The sequence below is a fragment of the Tetrahymena thermophila genome (assembly GCF_000189635.1).
Source record: "Tetrahymena thermophila SB210 genomic scaffold scf_8254788, whole genome shotgun sequence".
Lineage (NCBI taxonomy): Eukaryota > Ciliophora > Oligohymenophorea > Hymenostomatida > Tetrahymenidae > Tetrahymena > Tetrahymena thermophila.
The window spans coordinates 345,730-362,514 of NW_002476544.1; the positions used below are offsets into that span (position 1 = coordinate 345,730).

The window sequence follows — 16,785 nt, forward strand, 5'->3', positions numbered from 1 at the left end:
ATCCAAAATCTCCAAAACATAAAAACAATTAATTTATTTTTATAATATTTATTAGAATTTAATTTCAATTCATTATTTAAATATTTATTTAGATTCAATATGAAATTAAATCCTTTTAATTTTGTAAAATTAATTACATTTTAATTAAATTATCACAAGAGATCAAATTATCAAAAAAGGTTGTTTCTTTATATTAACTGCAATAAATGATTAAAAAGTTTCAAAATATGAACTATAAACGTTTCTCTGAAAGCGAAATTAGTGATAAAATAGATTAGATCTAAACTATTTAACATGAAGAAAGCTTAGTTTTACATTCTGATAAATTAATATGGAGTAGATGTGTTTATTTTTAAGAAGGTCAATTTGTTGTCGGATTATCTGATGGCTAAGTCTTATTAGTGGACACTTTGAGCTCTACATCAAAAACAGTTAAACTTTAAAACTCACCTTAATTTAAAGTGAAAGATATTGCATTTTTGTAAAAAAACTCGCTCATGGTAACATGTTATATAGATGCTTATATCCACATTTGGAGTTTAAAGAATGATGGTTAATTAATAAAATAATTACCCTATAAAAGTTACAATTCAGTTGCCATTAAAGATCGCTACTTAGCTTTTATTTCATCAGATATGTTAAATGAAATAATTATTTTAGATTCTCATAAATTCTTTAGTATTGTGTAAAAAATATAGGCGCCAATATTTTTTAATGGTTAACTTAATTCAATCAGATTCATTAACAGCTTTCACCCATGTTCTAACTTGTTTGCATTCGTAGATAGACTATATTTCTATGTTTATGATTTCTATACAAAACATTATGTTAAGATAATAAACCTAAAAGCATATGGAAGCCCATATAAAATTAAGACTTACAAAAAAGATAATTTTTATTATGCAGCTGTCTTATTTATGTCTGAAAAATTTATAGTAATAGATATCATTAAAGGAGAAATTATTTATAAAAGCAAAATCTTAGAAAGTAGCTATGACTCAACAGTTCTCTGCTGTGAGTTCGTAAATAGGACAAATATTATTATGGGATTTAGTGATTTGAGAGCATATATTATCAATTTTATAACTGATTAAATTTAAATGATAAACAATGATGATGGTTTTGTAGGGGCGTTTGTTTATAAAAATAAGCTTTTTACAACTGCTGATAAGACAAACAAACTACACACTTACATTTTAAATTGAATCTATTGATTTTCTATTTCAACTTTTTAACATTTAAAACTTTTTAAATACACAATGATGAATGTTTATTTCAATAAAAATACTTAAATTCTTTTAATAAAATAAATAAATTTATTTCTTAATTTGTATGTATCTATATTTATGAAATAAATATAAACAATATTTTAATTAAATTATTGCTATTCTCAATATTTTTTTTGATAATTTTAATATTAAATAATTAAATATTAGAATATTTAATTATAATATTTAGTTTATTTTTAAGTATTTTATTTTAAAGATATATTAAAATGATTTTTTTTAAAATTTTATGTATAAATAAATATTTACATTTAATTTTTTTTTATTTAATTTTCAAAGAAATTCTATATTATTTATAGGTTACAAATAACCTCTAAAATCTTTGTGTTTTATAAATAAAAAGTTTTATATTTTAACAACAACTTGAAAAAATTTATTCCACAAGTTGCTCTTTAAAAGTAATGTAAAATAATTAATTTTAATTGATGACGACAGTACCTTATTTTTATAAAATATATTTTAATTCATAGAAAATACTTGTATTACTGCCTTTAATTTTCCATTCATTCCCCCCTTTAAAATGACATAAACTGTTTAAATTAGGTAATGATGAACTGAATAACTAGCTAAATTCAAGAAAAGGTACCAAATATTGGTATTATAAATTAATATTAATAAATTACAGATCCAAAAAAAGAAGAAACCATCAAAAAATATGCTAATAAACAAGAACTTGAAATATTACTTTCTCTAAATGATTTAAATCTTTTTTTAAAATTTAAGAACAAAATAGACATCAATAAGCTAATTATATTATATTTATTAAATTTTAATTAATAATAATTAATTTTAAAGTGATAAATATTTCTTCAAAACAACTTTTTAATTATTTTAATAAATTAGCTTTGTACTATTATGATATATATAATTTTATTTTTATATTAGAAATCAACAAAGCAAGCAAAGTTATAAATAAATAAATAATTTATTGATAAGAAAAATAAATATAAGATGAGTTTTGTACAATATAGTTGAAGAGATAAATACACTCGAGTGATAATAATTGAATAATAATTTAATAGAATTATTAAGTAAGTTTCCTTTTTTCTAGTTTTTTTAGTGAAAAATAATTTTTTATAAATGTATGGATGGACTTATTTCAGAAAAAATCTAGATATACATCATTTTATTTATCTATTAGTTAGCTAAGGTTTTTTCTTAATACTTTCTTTGTTCTTATTTTTAAAATAGATAAATTAATTCTGCAAATATTTTTATATTTTATAAACTAAGTTTTTATTTTAATGTTAATTTATGGCAAGCGTTTTTTGATTCTATTATTATTTATGTAAGAATAAATTTTTGGCTAAATATTTCTTAGTTGTTTAAATAGGTTTACTGAAGGACACTCTATCTAGAAGAAGAGATTAAAGAGTATGAGTCATATAATGTAGCTTTCTATCTAGTTATTTCATAAGCACGCTGATGTATGCTTGACTGTATAGATAGTTATTTAGGTTGCATCTAATTCTTTCTCAATTGAAGGTTTTAATAAGCTCTTAGATAGCAGCAATATGCTTGAAGAACTCAAACGAATCACCTTGCTTCTTAGTGAAGATGACATAAGTCTTAGAGTCTTTAGAGTTTGTTTATAAGCTAATATTGAAATGGAGGACATTTTCTTCATTACTTTTATTGATGTTAAAGTTGAAGTCTTTAAATATTTCTTAGACTGATTCATCACATGTATCGTAGTTCACTTGAATATGAGAGAATTCTTCTTGTACTTTATCTTGGGCAGTACTGTATTTGTAAATACATTTAAGTTTGTAAGATTTGTCACTCAGGATTGGCACTTCTGATGTAAATTCTTCTTGTTTAACGAAAAGGAACTTGAAAAGAGTTTCACAATCTATATTAGTACTGAAATCATTCAATTTGCCATATTATTCATTGTAAACTTTGGGTTTTCTTTATCTTTTTAAATTGCTTACTTCATATTCATATTTTTCAAATTCTTCACTGATGCTTGTAGAGTGGATTCCTCTATATAAAGCCTTCTCAGAACCTATTTAGTAAATTATAATTGTGTAAATTTTTTATGAATTTAAGTAATTTTTTATTTTTCAATGAATGAAAAATGAATGGTTGAATAAGGTTTTGTTAGCAAAATACATAGAAATTGTTTTGGTAATAAAAAAATTGGTTTACAAAAATATTTCTAAAATTTTGTGGTAAAATATTCTTTATTGAATTTTATTTGGCTTATTAGAAGTAAATTAAGTGCATAAAAGTTTGATAATTAATTTTTCTTTTATCAGTTTTAATCATTTTTATGAGTTTATTTTTTAGTTAATTTGCTGAAAAATTAAAAAAATTACCTTCTGCTTTATTGTTTTATTCGGCATTGAATGTATTTTGGTTGTTGTTGATATTGTTCATAACAATTACAGGATTTATTTATTGGCTGTTTGCTCCAATATAGAAAGGATGCTACTTGATTTATTCTACGGTGATTCTTTTGTCGTGGTGTGGGTGAACCATTTTCATAAATAGATCAACGAAATCCTTTGAGAGATTATCTTGGAAGGCAGGGTTTGGACTGTTCTTTCTCATCAAAGTCCAGAATTGTGCAGGATTGCTAAACAAGATACCGTACGATTGGAATTGCTTGAAGGGGAGGAGGCAGGAGTACATTGAAAAGATAGTAACACCTGCTGCGAAGATATCAGCATCGAAAGCTCTGTAGGGTATTTGCTTGTAAAGCTCAAATATTTGATAAGACGGAGATCCCTTTCTGTAGTTGTTAAGAACTTGATTGGGGCTTGTTAGTTCTTCGCACATACCAAAGTCTCCTAAAATCAAATCAAAATTGGAATCTAAGAAGAAATTTTCTGCTTTAATATCCAAGTGAGCAAGGTTGAGTGATTAGAGTGTTTCTAATATATCAACAATTTAATGCAAAAGGGATCTTACATTTTCTTCATCAAGACCCTTGTTAACCATGATATACTTGAGCAATTCACCACCTCTGCAGAATTCCATAACTATTCCTTTATATTTCTCCTTGAATTAGTCAAGTTATGCGAAAATCTAAACAAACTTGTTATAACCCTTGACTCTTTTCAAAGATGTGACTTCTTTTTCGTACATTTACTATAGATGGTTGATGGGCTTGAAAATTTTAAGTGCATAGCTTTGCTAATTTTTTGTATACTTCACTTTGTATACTCTTCCGTAAGTTCCTTCACCAAGAACTGCTTCTGTCTGGTAATTATCAAAATTTTCACGTTCTGCTTTTTCTATTTCAAGGATATCCACCTTATTATCCTGCTTGAAAACAGAATCAGCGGAGCATGAAGTTGAAGATACATCACTGTAATCCATTTTGAGTTAGTAACTTTAAAGTTTTTTAAGTATGCTTCAATTTCAATTTTTATGTTTATGCAATAGGGAGTGACCAGTCAGTTTAATTGCTGCTGAGACAGTATAGTAGAGTAAGTTTATTAAGTAAAGAAAATATTTATTATTAAGATGATTGATTGAATGATTTTTAGTTATCTTTCCTTCCCTTTGATAGACTCTTTTCCTATTTTTTTTTCTTTAATTAATTAATATAAGTAAATATATTTTTTATATGAATTTCAATAATCTTTGAATCACTTTAAACATTATTTACTATTTAACCAATCTATCTCTCAAATATTCTGCCTAAATAACATATAAACTTTTTTTTCCCATGATTTTTACTACTTTTTGATCATTCCAACCTAATTTCCTTTCTGTCAACTCTAGTCAGTAGTGAGTGAGTGTCTCAAGCTATGCATCTTGTTAATTAATTCTAATACAGCTAAAATCTAAATGGAAATCTCTATTTCTGATTTAAAAATGATAATATTTACTATCACTAATTTATTTATGATACAACCTTTCTTACAGAAAGACAAGCAAAAGTTTATTTATCTGTCTGTCTAATATTCTTTCATTTCTTTTTACTCAAAGTTTTTTTGTTCAATAAAAAAAACAAGCATTATTTTATTGACTTAATCAAATCTAATAATAATTTATAATAAATTCTTCTATCTTTTCAAGCAAAATGTATTTTTACAAAAAAATCATTGATTTTATGATGAAAAATTTGAACATAAAAAAATGCAAATAAATTTTGACTGTCTATATTCTATATGTGCTCTGTAATTTAATAAAATGAGCATCTACCAGAGCTTACTTTGTTATTTAACAAATTTAAATCTAGTTAATATAAATTACAGCTATAATTTTTTAATTTCGTCAAATAGGATTTACTTCAATTAAATTTTATAATTAAACTTTAAAAAGGCTTGTTTTTTATTTTTTAACACTTTCAAAAAAAAAAAATGTAAAAAATAATCTAACATTTTTAAGAAATTATTTAAAATATTTTTTAAAAGCTTATTAAACAATCTTAACATCTAATAAGAGCATTAATAGATTCAATATATATTACAATAGATTGACCATCCTTTCTATTTTATCTAAAAATATTGTTGTGTCTACTTAAAAATTGTATAATAATTTAAATATGAAATAGGATTGCGTATTAAAATTAGGTGTTTATAGCTAATAATCACTATAATTCAATCAAATTATTTCTAATAATCTCAAAATAAACTTTATAATTTCTAATTAAAAAATAAGCCAAAATAGCAAAAGTATATTTCATTTTTATTATCCAGTCTTTTATTTTATACATGCAAAATAGGAATTTAATTAAAAATAAAATTTTTTGTTATAATATTAATTTATTTTTATCTATATTTTATAAAATTATAATCATATTATATGTACTTCATTAATTTTTACAAAAATGATAAATAAATATAAATCATGAAAGAAATTACTATTTTCTGCTTAAAAATAAACAAAATTACATTGTTAAAAACTTTTTAAAAAATGAAAATTAAACAAAATTTTTCTTTCAATAGACAAATATCTATGATTGAATTTAATACCACTAGCTTAAAAATACTGTTTGATCTGATAAAACAATATTTATATTATTATATTTCATTTAAATTATACTTAAAACATTTTGATAGTTCTTTAAAATTAAATGAAAACTTATTTTTTTAATTTTGTAAGGAATTTTAATAATTTTCATAAACTTAATTTTAATTGTGATCTAAATTTTGCATTCACTAATTTATATATTTATATCTTAATGACTTAGATCTTCTTAATTAATTTTTATATAAATAATACACTTTTCATTCACATCCTAATGCCTATTTTATATTTCTTAATTCAAATCTAAGTACTATCTATATCCAAAATATTTTTTATTTATTTTGGTAATTATAATATAATTTATTATCACTTAGCCTATCTCACTAATTAATTTAATTTTAAATTCCCTTAATTTTTATATTTAAATTTAAAATTAATTTAATAGATTTTTAAACTATTTTATAGATAAAAAAATTTTATAATAAATTATTTTTTTTTGGTCTATAAAAATATTTTTTTTAATTTAAGAATTCAATTAAATTACAAAAATTAAAGTGAAAATAAAATTTATTAAAATAAATACTAAAATAATAAAGTTTAGTCATGTGAAAAATTATAAATTTATAAAGCAAATTCTAGTATAATATAGAATATCTTGTAGTCTCCAATAATTTATTAATTTATTTAAAATCATATTATTATTTTTATTTGGTTTTTACAAGTTTGCTTATTTATGATTAATCCATTTGTATTTAATTTTGTAATTAGTTTTCAATAAAATCAATTTAAATTCTCAGTTAAAAAGTGAAAATAAACTATTTATTAAAATTTTGTTGCTACTTTAAAAACTAATAAAAATAATCAATAATTAATTGGTCAAAAGTATTTTATATGTAAACTCAATTTTAATAAAAACAAAATTTAAGTAAGATTTAATACTTAATCCATTAGAGATATTTTATAAAAATTATTTAAATGAAATATTAAAATAAAAGAGAAAATGATTATTGGAGATATTTTACATGCTATCCTAATATATTATTTTATTAAATAAACCTATTTAAAGTCCAAAAATTTTTTTATTTTAGTTTTTAAATTAAATTAATTTTTTTCTATTAATTAAATTACTAGAAATTAAAAGTGATATTGATAAATATATTTAATAGAGTAGGTTTGTTTGATTTTTAAATCTATTTGAACAATCTAAACTATTCATTATTATTAATTATAAAAAAGGTTGTTATTATTATATATTATTCAAACAAATTTTATAATTTTTTAGGCATTTAAACAAATTTATTTTAAAGTAAGAAAACATTTTCAATAGAACAATAAAAATTCTTATTTAATTTAAACTAATTTATTCAATATTTAGCCAAATTATTTTAAGTTAAATTAATAAATCTACAAAACTATTAAATCAATTATTTTTTAGAAACAAACGTGTTTAATCTCATTTATTTATTTATTATTCACTTATCTAAATTTAACTAAAAATAATAAATTAAATTAAATAAAATAAAACAATAGAAAATATTTATTTTTAACATTAACATTTTAAAAACCTATTGATTTTTAATTAAATAATACTTATGTAAATTACTAAATATTTTATCAATCTAATTCAAGCGAAAAAACAAATTATGAAAACGAAGCAATATGAAATTGGTTTCGTTAATTTAAAAATACTAAAATATCTAGTAAGTGATTTAAAATAAATCTAATTATTTATGAAATTAATCATTTATTATATTTGTTATAAAAAATTAAGTTTAATTTACTTTGATTTATCCTCAAAAAAAATTTTATTATTTAAATTAAGTATATTTTAAAGAAAATAAATTTATATTAAAGAAACCTTGAGTGTATAACTTAAATAAATATTACTTTTTCTTAATTTTAATCATCTCATTTATATATTTTTTAAACTTTAAATAAAATATTTACAAATCCTTCATGAATACCTTAAATTTCTGTTAAAAATTTAGTAAAGAAAAGGATATGCTAATTTTTTAAATATTTTAATGATTAATTCATTTAAGTTTTAAATTATTTAACATTTTATAAATTATAATTTAAATATCTTGAACCACTAAACAAAATACTTTATAAATTAAAATTTATTTAGATAAATTAGTTTTTTTTTCTTTTTCTGAAATCTATTTGAAAATTTTACTTTATGAATTTTAGTTTAAAATAAAATTAATAATAAAAATTATTTATTCAAGATAAAAAATAATAATAAATTAGATATAAATGCATGATTAATTATTGATTTTATGATATAATTGGTTTACAATAAATACAAGTGAAATTAGTTATTTATTTAATGTTTACATTTTAGTTTGTTATTTTTTATCATGTATTTATTCATCTTAATAATTAATAGAAAAGAAGGTCTGCAAAAAGTATGAATAGTAAAAGGATTGAATAATTAATATGTTCATATTATTTTTATATATTTTAGTTTTAATATACTTTAATTCATTCGATCGATCATTCGTTTAGTATTTTCTAATTACTTAGATTTCTTTAAAATAGATTATGATAATAATATAGAAAATCAAAGAAGCTTCTTGATATTTGTGTAAAGTGGATAAATCTATTTAATAGCAGAGTTATGCAGGTTTTTTATTAGCAATATTTAGATCAGTTAGTATAGTTGACATCTTTGTGCTCAATAATATAAAAGAGGATTCTATTTTGAGCGGCTTTTTAATGAATATAATCAGTAGTAATGTTCTTAGCTTATTCATCTTTATTGTAAGGTCTAATGTACTTTTATTTATTGGAATCAGTACTCCAAAACTAATTGTCAATACTCTTAATTATTTAGGTCTTATCTTCTAAAGGGTGGTATGAGGATTCTTCGGCTGAAGATTTAACATAGAATTTGATATATGGCTTGTACTTTTAATAATTAATATTTAATTTTTAGCAAATCAACTTAGTGATATCATCTAAAGAAAGTGTCCAGTCCATTTTTAGGATATTAAAATCGAATTGCTTTTACAGCTTATCATAAGGAACAACTTTAATTTAGATATTGATAAATGCACGGTCAGATTTCGATGAAGACGATCCAATATTAAGCAGAGAAGCTCCATTTATAGAGGTTAAGCTACTTTCTTGTTGATGTTTTCTTAGCGACTCCTCAACTTACTTTTCTTTTATTTCTTCCTCAAAGTATTTCTTTTTTTGCACTACATGACCTGGAATGTACTCGTCTCCCTTTTTATTGCCAGACTCTCCAAGGTTATCGAATTTTCTTTTTCTGGTAGTGGGTTATTCATTTTAGCTTTAAGCTCCTTTTTCGTTGTTCTTCTACCCTTAGCTTTGTTAGGAAGATCCCTAGTTGCTATTTGATGGTAGTCTCCTCTTTACAGCAGATGAAAAATTGCTAATTTAATCCTACTAATTAGAGCTGTTTTTGTAAGCTGAATTACTTGTGACTCCTTTGTCTTCCTTAATACTAGAAAAAGTTGGTGAAGACTACTATTGGTTGTCTTGCGCTTTTTCAGTTGTTGAAGTATTAAACTGCCTTCTCCTTTTTCTGGTAGCTCCATCACTATTGGCAAGCTGCGAGTATGTCTTTTATATTAATAACTCGTCATTTGACTACTTAAGTTCAAGGAATTTTGAGATATCTCCGTATATCAAATTTATAATCTCTTGGACATTAAAATCTACTCTAAGCAATCTCTTAGTACCAATAATCCTACGACAAGTGGGACATTATTTCATTTTACTTGAGCGGATTGCTTTTTCAATACATTCCTTACAGAAACGGTGAGAGCACCCCTTTACATAGACGGGCTCCTAAAAGATATCAAGACATATGGGACAAGTAAGCATATAATTAAGTTTTTTGAGAGGGTCCATATCAATTAGTTAGTCATCATTAGCATGTATTTTCTCACGTTTACGAAAAACTGAGATATTTTGAACATCCTAGTTCTATTCTAACTCATCAAGATCTTCACTGTCAGACATTTCAGCACTTTTGTTTTCTAAAATTAGTATTTATTTCTTTTATTTGCTCTTTTAATTTTTTCTTCTTATCTTTTTCTCTTCTCTCTTATTTTTTTAAAGATTAACTTTATATAATTTTTAATTTTTTGCTCAGTTGATAATAACAATAAATCTAGTTATCTATCTGCATATCTCCGAAGTATTTATTTTTTGAATTAAATTCTGATTATTACACCATCTAATTTTCCTCAAAGCATTTTACACTCGTTTCTTAGTGCATTCACTTATAAATTAATTAGTTAACCAACAAACAAACAAGCTAGCTATAAATAATAATTAAATTATAAAATAGCTTTCGTAAATATAAAATAAAACTAAAATTAAAATGTGCCTTAGTACAGCACTATCTTCAGAATTATGTTAAATACTTTTTAAATGATTAAAACTTTCTAACTTTATCAAATCTAATAATTTTCACACTACTCTTTAGCCAAAAAGTTCATTAAAATTTTAATTTCCAATTTGCATTTTTTTAAATTTCATTAAATATTTTTGCCCAATAAAATATATTTTTAAATTAAAACAGCTAAATGGAAATTTGAAAAATTATTACATAAATTTATTTTATTGAATTATAATTTTACTCTTAATAAAATATTTTTTTTCTCAAAAATCATTTTAATTACAATTTTTATGAGAATTAATTCATACAAGCTAAATAGAATTTAAATTTAAAAAAAATGTTTTATTATTATTTGAATTTATTTTATATTGATTAAATTTTATATGTAATAAAATTAGGTATTTTATTATTACTAATCTCTCCCTAAAATTAATAATTTTTGGCTTATTTGATAAATTCAAATAAAAAATATAATACTTACATCAATCAGAAAGATTCAAATGCCCCAACATATATATTTATTTGTTATTATTATATAAAAATATAACTATAAATAGATAAATAAGCTCAATTTTCATAGATTTTTTAAAAGCTTTTACTCAATTATTATGTTTTTCAAACAATAAATAATAAATTTGCGTGTTTTTAAAAGAAAATTCAAAAAAAACTGATAAGTTTTTGTAAATATTAATATTTTGATTAACTTTCAAGCTCTTTGAACTACATGAATTTCCTCTTGTTCGTAACATGTTAAGAATATAGGAGTATTAGCTGAGAGTTTGTCTTAGAAATTAGCTCCTACTATGCTGAGATCATTGATGCTTAAAGAAAAACTCAATGAAACATCATTAGTTTTCGACTGAATATTCCAAACATTAACATAGGAATCTTCAGAAGCAGAAAGAATTTCATTTGTTGCATGATTGCAGTCTATGGAAGAAATTAGTCTGACATGAGAATTAATTGTGAATAATAGATAATACTCATTTAAATCATACAAAGAAATGCTACCTGTGTAATCACCACAAGCTAGTATGTTAGATATATTGGGATTAGTTAATTTTCTTTCTAATACGCTCATACAATTTATTGGAGATCTGTTAGTGTTACTATTAAATTTCTTTATATAAACCATATCTTTTAATTAATTTGCCATAAAAAGAGATATGTCACCCTCTTAATTACAAGCAATCAAAGTGTTATCTGTCTAACATGATGTCAAACGATTAACTTTTTAATTATGATCCAAAGCAATTCCTATGTAGCATTAAAATTTCTATGGACCCAAATATTCAGAGAAATAAATATGCCCATTTGTTGATCCAACACAGATTGTTTCTGCCCCATCATTACACTTAAGAGTACAAATACCAGTAAACATAGTTTTTGCATCTGAAATCATTTTGCTATCTGCAGCGTTTTGAGCTATTTTATTTGTTTATATCAAATTCTTACCATCTTCACTATAAATTCTGTATCCCTACAATCCTGTGATTATCAATTTCCATTCATTTTTAATTTAAACATATTTCAAATCTGTCACCAAATCAGGAAAATCATTCAAAACAACCTCACTATCTCTACTTACTCCACTATTTTAAATAAATATTTTAGTTTTTTAGTTCTCATTATAATTGATATTCTAATATATTTATCATTTTAGAATATCTAAAAACAATTATTTCTTCTTAAACTTTAAATTATCTATCTATATATTAATTTATGTATTAATTACTCAGATTTGAGTCTGATCACCACTACCCTTTTAGTATCTCCGTTTATGTTTGCATATGCTATATATTGCTATGAACAAGTAAGGTTCTCCATCATATAAGAGGGAGTTATCTTGGTCTAAATAGTAGATGTCTTAATATTAAGAACTTTTTGCATCTTGGAGCTCTAAATTTAAAATATGCTAATATATTTATATATCTGTATCTATATAATTACTTAATCCTTGAAATTAAATCAAATCTAATTTATTTATTCAAAATTTATAACTATTAAATAAATCACCAACAAAAATATTAAATGATTTATTTATATATCATATCCATTTAACTAGAAAGATTTTTATTAATTATAATACTATCAGAATAAAAATATTCTTCAAACATTAAAAATTATTTTCTAAAAAGAATTGCTAATTAAATTCAATTTTCTAAAGAATATTTTCATTAATTTATATAAAAATATCAAAGTTATCTATCTGCTTGAATACTTTTTTTAGTTACCTGATAGTTTTGAATAACTTTTTAAGATTTTAAATAATAATTTTTTATTTATTTCGAATATAAAGTGTTTTCTTTCCCTTAAATTTATAAAAGAATAGACTAAAAAAGTTAAATTATATCATCAATAATTTATTAACTAATTGTATCTACAAAAAATGTATTTATTTTTCATTAAAATGAAACATTGATAAAGGTAATAATATTAATTTTTTTTAAACTCTAAATTATTTTAAATTTGTTTGTATGTATTTTTATTAATATTAATTCAAAAGATTTTTTTATCAAAAATTTAGTTATAATGATAATTTTTATAAATTTTAAAGTATTTAAAATAATAGAAAGCAAATTTTAATGTTTAAAATTTCATAGAAATTTTTTAAATAATTTTAAAATTGTTTCACCTATAAATATTTGAGTTTAAAATTGTTCAACCAACAATTAAATTTGATTTAATTTTTTAATGAAAAACTAAATAAATTATCAAAATGATAAAGAAATTTACTTTATTTTTGATATAAAACATACTGATAAATTTAAATAATTTATTCCACTTATTTTATTAGCGATTACAGTTGAGAAATTTAGAATATTTTAAAACATATTTTATTATGTTTTTTTTACAATATTAAAAAAATGATTATTATAAATTTAAAGTTGAAATAAACTATTTTTTTTTTGAGCACAGAACAGAGTCCATATAATGTTCAATTTTTTTGTATAATATTTATTATACTCATTTACTATTAATTCTGCATGGATAATATGATTTATGTCAGTTTAATGAACTTAATTTTTTTAAAACTATAATTTTATCAGATATATAATTACTCATTATTTTAAATTTAAAGATTGCTCAAAAAATACTTGAAAAATGAAAATAAGTCTAATTATATGCTTCTTAGGCGAATAAAGATTATTCAAGGAATGTAGAGTTTTGCAAAAATAATGAAATAAATAAATAAATAAAACTTAATTGGATTTATTCTTTTAGCTATTTTTTTTTTTATGAAATTAATATAAACAGGAATGATAAATAGATAGATAGATATGTTTGCTTATTATTTGAAAGTTTCTATCAATATTTTGAGTATTCTAAATTTTAATAGTTATCATTCATTCATTATAAATAATAAAATTTAAATACAAAACAGAATCAAAAAAATAAATTTTATCATAAATGAAGAAAAGCTAGGTATTTTCGCCAGATGTTCGCAACTTAGGTGGTCGCAAATTGTTAGTAAATCAGATTTACAATCACAGAGTTTCGCTTGGAAATATTAAGCCAATTATAGGGTCTTTTGATAGTCCTCCCTCAATGGCAAAAAAAGGAAAAATAGTTTCATTTAAAGAGATAGAGGACTAATAGAATTTGATCATTATGCATAATAAGATTTCTAAAGTAAAAAAGAGCATAGATAACAATAAGCCTGTATCTTTTGATTTGATTAGGCAAGGGTAACCAGGTGGTGCTACTTCAAAATAATATCAATTCATGTAGGAAGAGCATTACAAGAATTTGCTCGCATAAAAAAGATAGATTGAATCATTTGGTACCATGAATGATAGAAAAAAAAATATAAATGACTTTATAGCCTATCCACCTAAATTTTTTAGAAGATTAAACAATAATCAAATGCATTAATACAATCAATTCAAATTTTCTTCAAAATCATTGCAGAGCAGCTCTTAAATTTAGTTAAATCGACCAAAAACAGCCTATGCAAAACCTTATTGTAGTAATAGTAATATTTTTGAATAATAAAATAGTGCTGCAATTAATATTCAGGACTCAAAAAGTTAAATTTTACATCAAGATTACAATCCACAATTATCCAGCGAATAGTAATAGTTGATATTTTAATAGAAAATGAACTAATTTGAGGAGAATTCCCATTAAATGAATAATTAAGATATATATTTGCAGTAAATTTCGTATGGAAGCGATGGTTAAAATGAATAAAACTATCTACAATAAAATAACCAATAATAAGAAACCGTTAAAAAGAATATATAGCAATTGAATGGAATGAATATTTAAAATAATTCAGTAAGCAGTGCTGGATATGCACTTATTTCACCATCTGCAACAACTGCAACAGCAGGATTTTCTTCTCAACTCAAAGCTTCTCCTTTTTAGGTTGAAAATTAGCAAAATAGCTTTAATTAAAGTAATAAAAATAACATGTTGCAAAGTTCTCCTTAAATAAGCACATTAATGAATTAAATAATTAATAAGAGTGCAAGTAAATCGAATAATCAAAGCTAGAAAAAAATAAAATCTGCTAGTGCTAAATCAAAACAGAATTTGAGCAGTATAAGTAATATCAATAAATCTGCTCTTCATTCTCTATCAGAAAAAAGTAAAAAAAGTGCTAACTTGAGCTCAAATAAAAAGGAAGCCCGAAATTAAATGGATATTGATTTAGACACTAACAAAAAGTATATGGATGAAGAATAAAAATGGACAGCCATCATAGAAGAAGTGCCATAATTAGAAGACATCAGCGAAGAAAGTCTGAAAGTTTTAAAAATGCATCTTATAAACATGATAATTGAATTTAGGTTATATCGTCTAACTGAATATGAAAGCATGAAATAAATTTTTATTGAGAAAAACAAAGAAATCTCTTTAGATCTTGTAGAAGAAATATTCTCAGAAATAATCGAAGCTCTTAACGAGTGAGTGAGTGAATAAAATTAATATTTACTGGTTTTATTCAAAACCTTTTTATCTTCTTATTAGCTCTTACTTAGTTTTTGCTTTATATTAGTTGATTGCTTCATTAAAATAAAGCATACTAGGTTACTATTACTGAGTTAATCATTTTTGCTTACAATAATAAATAGTATATTTTAAGTAATGATAATTTATATTAATACAATAAATAAATATATTAAAACCCTCTCCTTAAAGCATCTATCAAATAGTTTATTAACTAAATTAAAACTCTTTAGTTTAACTTTATTTTATTTGAAATATTTTAAACTAAAGAAAAAAATAGCCTTGAAATTTGATGTATGTATTATTCTTTTTTTGTTTATTTTTTTTACTTAGATTTGTTAATTTTGTGTTCGTCTTTTTTATAACTCAATACAATTTTGTATTATATTATGTAAATAAAATGTCTTCATTTTCTTCTTCTTCTATGACTCAATCACTTTCTTCATTGAATAAAAAATATACTTATTTTTTCAAGGATTTGATATAATTTTTTTTATTTTAGATTTCTCTTATAAAGTTGGCTAAAATAAATTTAAATTTATTTAAAATTATAAATTTTTTAATTTATTTAATATTTAACACTCCTTTCTTCAAAATTATTTATTTTGTTTTCACTTTTTTTTTGATTTTATTTGTAAATATTAAAATAAATTTATATGAAATAAAAATTTCAAATTTTTTAATAAGGTTGGTAGGTTTTCTTGTAAAATTTTCAAAAAAAATATAGATTTCTATATAGAATTTATAAAAATTATAATAACACAAAGAAAAAATATGGCTTGGCCTGGCTTCAAACATCTTGAAAATATATATTCAAACATTTAATTTATTTTAGATTTCATCTAAAATTTAATAAGATTTATTTCATACATACATACATATTAAAAAAAATTAAACAAAAACTTAATCTTTTCTAAATTTTATTTTTCAGCTAGTTATTAAATTTTTCAAGAGTATTTTCTTTCTAAAAAATAGAAAATCATTTTTAAGAAAGGTTGATTTATTCTTTTAAAAGATTTATTTCTCTTAAAATATTTAAATCTTTTGTTTTAAAATTAATTGTTTTGTGAAGTTTTGATTATTAAAGAATTTGTTAAATAAATTTAAAATGCAAAGCTAATAATTGTAATTTAAGTCTTTTTTAATATATTTTTTTGTTTAATTCATTAAGTTATTTGTAAAGCCTACAAAAAAACAAAAATGTATTTTTTTTATTTAAAAATATTTTATTTTAAACTATTA

General features: G+C 21.8%; 5 protein-coding genes across 5 annotated transcripts; 1 reads left to right on the forward strand and 4 right to left on the reverse strand. All coding sequences in view use genetic code 6, as the record gives it.

Annotated features, from left to right (window-relative positions):
• The first annotated feature begins 147 nt into the window (after positions 1 to 147).
• On the forward strand, positions 148 to 1,267 carry TTHERM_00263000 (hypothetical protein). Its single transcript, XM_001009049.2, has one exon. The coding sequence runs from the start codon at positions 207 to 209 to the stop codon at positions 1,203 to 1,205; it is 999 nt and encodes a 332-aa protein (XP_001009049.2). The 5' UTR covers positions 148 to 206; the 3' UTR covers positions 1,206 to 1,267.
• A 1,494-nt stretch (positions 1,268 to 2,761) lies between these two features.
• TTHERM_00263010 (Serine/Threonine kinase domain protein) lies at positions 2,762 to 4,613 on the reverse strand (the record flags this gene model as incomplete). Its single annotated transcript, XM_001009050.3, has 2 exons — positions 2,762 to 3,294; positions 3,608 to 4,613. 2 exons carry the CDS (start codon positions 4,611 to 4,613, stop codon positions 2,762 to 2,764), a joined length of 1,539 nt encoding a protein of 512 aa, XP_001009050.1.
• A 4,248-nt stretch (positions 4,614 to 8,861) lies between these two features.
• On the reverse strand, positions 8,862 to 10,205 carry TTHERM_00263030 (zinc finger, C3HC4 type (RING finger) protein; the record flags this gene model as incomplete). The annotated part of the gene is made up of 1 exon (XM_001009052.2): positions 8,862 to 10,205. The coding sequence occupies one exon, from the start codon at positions 10,203 to 10,205 to the stop codon at positions 8,862 to 8,864; it is 1,344 nt and encodes a 447-aa protein (XP_001009052.2).
• Positions 10,206 to 11,293: 1,088 nt separating this feature from the next.
• Positions 11,294 to 12,477, reverse strand: TTHERM_00263039 (WD domain, G-beta repeat protein; the record flags this gene model as incomplete). Its single annotated transcript, XM_001471099.1, has 2 exons — positions 11,294 to 12,179; positions 12,323 to 12,477. 2 exons carry the CDS (start codon positions 12,475 to 12,477, stop codon positions 11,294 to 11,296), a joined length of 1,041 nt encoding a protein of 346 aa, XP_001471149.1.
• A 2,684-nt stretch (positions 12,478 to 15,161) lies between these two features.
• On the reverse strand, positions 15,162 to 15,989 carry TTHERM_000263049 (transmembrane protein, putative; the record flags this gene model as incomplete). Its single annotated transcript, XM_012795893.1, has 1 exon — positions 15,162 to 15,989. One exon carries the CDS (start codon positions 15,987 to 15,989, stop codon positions 15,162 to 15,164), a length of 828 nt encoding a protein of 275 aa, XP_012651347.1.
• Positions 15,990 to 16,785: the final 796 nt, after the last annotated feature.